Here is a 7896-nt window from a genome sequence, read left to right on the forward strand (position 1 = left end):
TATGATGAGTGGAGGGCATTATGATGGGCGGGGCGGATTATGATGAGTGGAGGGCATTATGATGGGCGGGGCGGATTATGATGAGTGGAGGGCATTATGATGGGCGGGGCGGATTATGATGAGTGGAGGGCATTATGATGGGCGGGGCGGATTATGATGAGTGGAGGGCATTATGATGGGCGGGGCGGATTATGATGAGTGGAGGGCATTATGATGGGCGGGGCGGATTATGATGAGTGGAGGGCATTATGAGGAGTGGTGTGGAATTTATATGACTAGAAAATGAGAAAACTACAGTATATTGCCAAAAGTATTGGGACACCCCTCCAAATCATTGGATTCAGGGGTTCCAGTCACCTCCATGGCCACCGGTGTATAACATCACGCACCTCGGCATGCAGACGCTTCTACAGACATTTGTGAAAGAATGGGTCGCTCTCAGGAGCTCAGTGACTACAAAGCGTCGTACCGTGATAGGTTGTCACCTCTGCAACAAGTCCATCCGTGACATTTCCTTGCTACTAAATATTCCATGCCAGGTCCCTGAGACAGCACATGTATAGACCACCACAGGTCCCTGGGACAGCACATGTATAGACCACCACAGGTCCCTGGGACAGGGCATTTATAGACCACAACAGGTCCCTGCCAGGTCTATGGGACAGCACATGTATAGACCACCACAGGTCCCTGGGACAGGGCATTTATAGACCACAACAGGTCCCTGCCAGGTCTATGGGACAGCACATGTATAGACCACCACAGGTCCCTGGGACAGCACATGTATTGACCACCACAGGTCCCTGCTAGGTCTATGGGACAGCGCATGTATAGACCACCACAGGTACCTGGGACAGCTAATGTATAGACCACCACAGGTCCCTGGGACAGCACATGTATTGACCACCACAGGTCCCTGCTAGGTCTATGGGACAGCGCATGTATAGACCACCACAGGTCCCTGGGACAGCACATGTATAGACCACCACAGGTCCCTGGGACAGGGCATTTATAGACCACAACAGGTCCCTGCCAGGTCTATGGGACAGCACATGTATAGACCACCACAGGTCTATGGGACAGCACATGTATAGACCACCACAGGTCTATGGGACAGCACATGTATAGACCACCAGACAGAGGTCTATACTTCTATTCATCACTTGGAAATTCGTTAGCATTTGAAACCCCTGGCTCCGCCTCCTGGGATGTGACGCGAGTCGCGTTTGGCCGCGAAATTCAAACAGCCTGTCATGTCAAAGTCCTGTGAGATCATCGCTCGGCACGGGATGCAGCGTCTGATAGTGTTGTCGGTGGCGGTGTCGGTGGCTCTGGGTAAGGGGGGCGGTCTATTTACACTGACACCTCTGCATCATGAACAGGCGGCTCTCCCCTGTGAGGTGGAAACTTCTTCTATATAAACATGCCGGTTCACTTTCACTTCTGTCTCCGGTGGAATGGCGCAATGTCGGAGCCTTGCATGGGCGGCACAATCAGGCAAGCCGGCCGGACTGCACAGAATTCGGCAGCCTAATGGGACAGTCAGTTTTGAAGTGACGGGACCTGAGCGCAGGCAGCATTAGGAGCCCCAGGGCCGGCCTTAGGGGTGTGCGAGCCGTGCGGCCGTCACAGCTCGTCCTGTGGGCGGCTTAATTTTTTAATCTTTTTTTTCACTTAACTTTATTGCTATCGCACAGAAACTAACAAGCCCCATGTGTGATAGCATTTGGAGGTGACGGGTTCTCTTTATTGAAGCTGTCACCTCCAATACAGGAGTTCTAGCACAGCACTGTGCTGGAATTCCTGTCACAGGTGAGAGGGGAAGATTGCTCTCCCCTGTCACTGTATACACGGAGCGGCAGGGTTACTTTTAACCCTGCCGCTCTGCTCCCAGCTCTCCATCCTGAAGGCGTCGGCTGCCAGCGAGGAGAGGACGGAGCCACCATGGAGAGAGGTAGGTGCGAGGGGGGGGCAGCAGTCTAATTACAAGTGATGTTGGTAAACATCGCCCATCGCCAAGATCACTTGTAAAGAAACAAGCGGCTTCGCCTTTCTACATTCAGCCCTGCTTGTGCAAAGCAGGGCTAAATGTAGGAAGCAAATTACCGCCCGGCGCCCCGAACTGCATGTCCCGGGCGTCGGGAGACTTCAAACCGCTGCCGCCCTTCTGCCGCCCCGAGACGTGGCCTTGTCGGGAATCTGGCCCTGCTACTAATGCTGCCTGCGCATAGCAGCATTAAAGACTCCTGTCACCTCGGAAGGGCGCTGTTGGGGGGGAGGGGGCGGAGAAATGGTTGCGCCGTCCCTACTGCAGACTGTTGGAAAATTTCTCCTTACAGTCACTAATGGGCTGGAGCGATCTGTGTCCGAAGGGACAGGCAGCCAATTACAGACTGTAAAGAGAAATCGCTCACTGTCTGTGAGTTTCCGTCACCCTGTGCCGTCTATTCCCCCCCTCCGCTCGGGTGTTGGTACCTGTCCGTTGGGGAAAGGGGGTGCGCTGTAAGCGGCGTGCTTTTGCAATGCAAATCTGCTCAAATGCATGCTAACGTCTCATGCGTCAGGCTGCGTTGCTCAGTACAGGCCTGATGCAACCAGACAAAATCCGCTGCACACCCAACGCCTGACACTGCTGGGTGAAATGCGCTGCGTTAAGGTGCCACTCCCTGCATTGTGTAACAATGCGTCACAGCGAGGTAGCGCACATTAAGAAAAGAAAAACAGGGGGAGGATTTATCCAATCTGAGGCAGTTATCCCCGGCAACCAATCAGCTTCTCTATTTCATTCTCAAAGCTGAACTTTGCTCCAGTTGCAGGCCCCTTTAAACAGAACCGCCAGGACTGCTTTACACTGAAAGTGATTCTGGCGGCTCGGGTGCCTCCAGGGGCCGGTGAAGTGCGCCCCCCTTGCCCGACACCCACGCGTTGCTTCCAAAAGCTTAATTTTGACAAAATTCATATAGTCCCATGAAATGGCATTGAAAGCCTCGTGTATATCCAGAAACAGGAGCACGCCCTGCATGTTAGCATTTTTAATATCATATATTAGCATTTTTGTTTTGTCTGTAACCAATTTTCTTTCTTTTTCCGTAACATCCGTAGCATCGCCCCCTCGGGTAATATGTACAAACACAAACCCAGCACTACTGGGAGGGGATGTCACCCTAACGTGCGAGTTTCAAGCTCATCTGGATGTCCTGCAAGTCACCTGGCAAAAGAAGAGGGGGAAGGACACTCAGAACATGGTGACCTGCAGTGACAAGTACGGCATCAACATTGCCAGGCCGTTTGAAAAGCACATCACCGTTGTGAACACGAGTTCAGTGACGTCGTCTATAAGGATCTCAAAGCTGGAAAAGGAAGATGAAGCTTGCTACAACTGCCTGTTCAATGCCTATCCAAATGGCGCCTTTACCGGAGGCGTTTGCCTGAATGATCTCCGTAAGTCAGACCTGGCATGTGGTTGCATATTGGTATTTGTATTTTAGGGGGTTCCATTCACACCCAGGCGGATGCGTTTCAGCACTGTTTTCCGCCCGAATTTTAAAAGGGTGGTCTTGGGCGTTTTTATTTGCGTTTTAGCATTAAAACGCAATTAAAAACGTGCTTATCAGCGCGTTTCCATTCAAATCTGTATGGAAAATAAGGCTCCGGAGGCATTTCGGGCGGCAGGAAGTTCCGATCCGTGCGATCGCATGAACGGTCCCCATAGGAATGTATGGGATCGTTCATGTCGGTGGTTCAGAGCGACCGAACCGGCCCGGTGTGAACGAGGCCTTAGAGCATTTGTGTTTGGTAAGGGATGTCCAGATGTTGCTTGCTGCCATGTCAGAGCGGCGACACTAAGGCCCCTTTCACACGGGCCTGTTTATTTCCGATCAGCGCGGGATCTATGCACAGATTCCCTGCTGATCGGAGCAGTTTGGAACGGATGTCGCCATTGTGACATCCGTCTCTGTCCAGTTTTTGTTTTCCTCCATCTTGCGATTACCAGACCATGTTGGTCTATAGCAGGGGCAGCCTAACTCCGGCCCTCCAGCTGTGGTGAAACTACAAACCCCATGATGCATCTCTCTCCAGGAGTTGTGGCTGTGAGAATCTTGCAATACCTCATGGGATTTGTAGTTCCACCACAGCAGGAGGGCCGGAGTTTGGCTACCCCTGGTCTATAGGGAGTCGGATGTAAATGGACATGTGTCTGCTTACATCAGATTACCCCTAATCCGCCACAATCGGGTCCACCAAAAAGGAATTCTGTTCTGTTTGATTTTCTGAACCTGGCTGCAGTCGGGAGTAATCGGATGTAACCGGACGCACATCTGTTTAGATCTGGCTGCTTATAGACTAACACTGGGCTTCCGTTCAGGTCCCAGTCAGGTTTTGTTTTTTTAAGGTGGATCTGATCAGAAGCCCAGTGTGAGTCTATGGGCATGCCTGTGTGAAAGGGCTCTAAGTTGCTAGTGCGTGAACTGGCACTCCTACTGAGAAGAGCTGGGAAAAGAGAACTGGGACTGACTGCACTTCCAATATTTCATGTATTTCTCTATTTTAGAGGCAGCCCTGTACAGTTTGTAAGGCTAGACACGTTTGTGAATCTGCCCCATAGAACGCTCTGTCTCTATGACCATTCTGTAAATCCTTGATTCTCAACTGGTGGGTCGTGACCCCATGTCCAGGGGGTCGCCATATGCCTTCCACTTTTCTAGGTGAGAGGATCCTAGAGAAGCACTGTCAGTTCTCGCACTGAGCAGCCATTAAAAATTATGATGCCCGGTGCCGAGTGTTGACTTAGGGTGGGGTGGGCTGGCGCCATGGCCGCGAGGGAGCTCCATCCATAAGTGCACTGCTTACAGCCCATCCCATTCTGGCTCCCACCACCTCCTACGGGTGCGCACGGGAGCTTTACAAGCAATACACATATGGATGAAGCTCCATCACAGCACCGCAGCCCACACTGGACCCCCCGTTGAGGATCCACTCCAGTTTCCGTAATGGCAACCCAAACCTACCTCCCACCCACAGTTCCATCGCCTGCACCGGAAAGCGTAGTATCGCAACATGGAACATTGCAGTGCAACTTGGGTCGTGACTTAATGACCGTGGACAAATTTGGGTCCCACGGTTAAACAGGTTGAGAACAACTGCAGTGTAAATGGTGCATTAGTGTAGTTTACCCAGGCACACCATCTTCTAGATCAGGGGTAGCCAAACTCGGGCCCTCCAGCTCTAGTGGAACTACAAATCCCATAAGGCATTGCAAGATTCTCACAGACAGAGAGATGCATCATGGGATTTGTAGTTTCACCACAGCTGGAGTTTGGCTACCCCTGTTCTAGATGATCAATTTGGGGTTAGCAAGGTTTATGGGCATGTACAGCCTATTTAGTGTGCATGTCTGTGGGGTTTTTACTTGACATCAGAACAAAAGCTGGCAGATATTGTATTTCTCTAGTGGCTACAGGTATTCCTGCCGCCTTAACATATTGTATGTTTTCCTTTTAGAGCCGATAAATGAAGTGTTGTGTAATGCACAAGGTAATGACCTCAGAATAGAATTGCTTCCTCCCGAGATACGGATGCGTCAGTCTGTTCAGCTTACGAAGAGGAAAATCGGCGTACCGGATGTTTTCACTGTTAAAGGTCAATACACGGACACAAATATCAACCCAGAATGTACGTTCCAGCTAGAGCGAGCGAAAAGAAAGAAGCGGAACACCCAAAGTGAGTAGTACGGTACATTTCAAATGAAATGTTTGTGAATCTGCACACTAACCATGTTTACGTCCGTGCTTTATCAAATTTGCTGCCGTATTTTACCAATGAAATACACTGCTTAAAGCTGAACTCCAGGAACAGGAGCTTTATTTATTATATATACTGTAGTGTATACTGTATGTGTACTGTATGTTTGTTTTACACAAATCTGTCACTTTGCCGATTTAGTGCAAAGTGACAGGTTCTCTTGCAAGCCACCTTTCATGTCGCCGTCCCATGTCATCCCATCTTATGCTGCAGTGTTTGAGTCTGGCAATTGATGGCTCAGGTTGAAGCACTACACCCTGAGAGATGGAGGAGATCACATGTTCCTTCCATACCTGGAACTACCAAGTATTTCCGGGGCTCAGACAGCGGAGCTGCTCAAGAGAACTTGTCATTTTTCCCTTAATGGGCAAGCAGATTGTTTGTTTTAATTTTGCATGAATAAAGGATTATTGAAAAGATTATTTATTAAAGCAATATGATGTGTTTTTTTTAGAATCCTTGGAAGGACACAGCAGAGAGATCTTGATCTCTGAGCATCGGGTTTACACTGCCACCTGCGGGTGTAGGACACTAAGCTAAAAAAAAAACCCGCAGCCCATGTTGGTGACCAAGCCTTCGCTCCCTGCTTGGGGATATTGGTTCCCCTTGCTTTTTTGCAGGCTATTTTTTTTTTATAATTTTTTTTTCCTGCCATTAGATCTGCAATTAACAACATTGAACGTGTGCAAATCTCTGCCTGAGGTGCAGGTTCCAGCCCCTCCTGGATTCAGATTTCTGTGGCTCCACCACTGTCCTGAAATCATTAGTCTGCATTGTTTTAGAAGAACTGTCACATGACAATAAACAAAAATGTATCCGTACTTGTATCTGTGAGGACTTGGAGACAAGTATCAGTACTTGTACTTGAAAAACTGGTATTGGTGCATCCCTAATATACACTGAGTGGCCAGATTATTATGACCACCTGACGTTTGTAGGCAAATTAGCTATAATTTTGCGCTGAAGTTGCTAGAGGGCCAGACCATTATAAATAGGGAAGCGGGTTGTTTACCACGACAGTAGAAGTGATTTGTTTCTGAAGATACGGGAAACAACGCCATTTAACAGCCTTTGAACGCGGGACGATTGTTGGCGCTCGGAGCCATGGAGCGAATTATATAAAAAAAAAAATCATACATTAAAACAGGGATACACAAATCCCAGGAGCCTCCTTAAAAATGACAGCCACCTCCTAACTTTTGAGTTTTTCTCTAGTCTAGTCTTGGAGCTGGAAAAGTATCTGTACTTGTATCGAGTACGGTACTTGGTATCTGAACATCCCCAATATTAAGCCATTGGTCAGAGATGATCTCTGCTGTGTCCTTCAATGGATGCAGAGAAAAGGATTTTAAGGCGAGTGTGAAAAAAAATCCCATCTTGTGCAATGTTTTCAGTTTGAATCACTTTCATTGTTTTTCTCATTTGATATCAGAGGGTCAAAAACATCCAGTGGAAGATGCAGACGAGGTGGTTTTCGTTCAGTGCACGGCCTCTGGCACTACGAAATGTATAATCACGTGGCACAATGAAGGACAACCTGTCAGCCAGGAAGAAAAAGTGAACAGAACTGGAAATATAACCACAGTGACTAGTACATTGGTCCACACAGTGTCTTCCTTCCCTGCTGATAACAACATGTCCTGCAGTATAAGCCACAGTAGGTACAAAGAGTAACACTGCAATGCACAGTGGGAATGGACCATTTCTGGAAGAAGAAAAAAAGAAATTGAGCAAAGTACTTATCACAAGGAAAGCCTTCAGCATCTGTGTAGAAGAGTCTTGATTGGGGGAAAAAAAAATACAGAAATAAAAAGTGCTAGGTTAGGCTTAATAGCAGTAGACCTCAAGGCAGGAAGTCCATCCTAGGACACTAGGGGGGGAAAAAATGAGGCATGCTGGTATTAAAGGGTTATCAGGCTGACCTAAAGTTCTGTTTGCCAGTGTCCAATCCTCTTGTAGGCGGCAGTATAACTTGAAGGTGAAAGACGCCCTGGGTCACTCAATAGATGAGAGAATATATGTTAAACCTGAAATTTCAAAGTGTATTCATTCACAGGCTTTTTATTTCAGATCAGAGGTGGAGAGATCTCTGTA

At 48.5% G+C, this 7896-nt stretch overlaps 1 protein-coding gene across 1 annotated transcript; it reads left to right on the top strand.

Moving 5' to 3' along the window:
* The first annotated feature begins 1253 nt into the window (after nucleotides 1–1253).
* On the top strand, nucleotides 1254–7476 carry LOC108788126. The gene is made up of 5 exons (XM_018557853.1): nucleotides 1254–1335; nucleotides 1895–1954; nucleotides 3103–3441; nucleotides 5503–5721; nucleotides 7235–7476. The coding sequence occupies exons 1-5, from the start codon at nucleotides 1254–1256 to the stop codon at nucleotides 7474–7476; spliced, it is 942 nt and encodes a 313-aa protein (XP_018413355.1).
* Nucleotides 7477–7896: the final 420 nt, after the last annotated feature.

Source organism: Nanorana parkeri, unplaced genomic scaffold, assembly GCF_000935625.1.
Source record: "Nanorana parkeri isolate BGI_ZX_2015 unplaced genomic scaffold, ASM93562v1 scaffold306, whole genome shotgun sequence".
NCBI lineage: Eukaryota > Metazoa > Chordata > Amphibia > Anura > Dicroglossidae > Nanorana > Nanorana parkeri.

Bases quoted from the DNA above. Each gene is read 5' to 3' on its own strand.
- LOC108788126 (XM_018557853.1), top strand. From the start codon at position 1,254: ATGTCAAAGTCCTGTGAGATCATCGCTCGGCACGGGATGCAGCGTCTG. The intron at 1,955-3,102 runs GTAGGTGCGAGG...TAACATCCGTAG, and splicing joins CGGAGCCACCATGGAGAGAG to CATCGCCCCCTCGGGTAATA. The intron at 3,442-5,502 runs GTAAGTCAGACC...TTTTCCTTTTAG, and splicing joins CGTTTGCCTGAATGATCTCC to AGCCGATAAATGAAGTGTTG.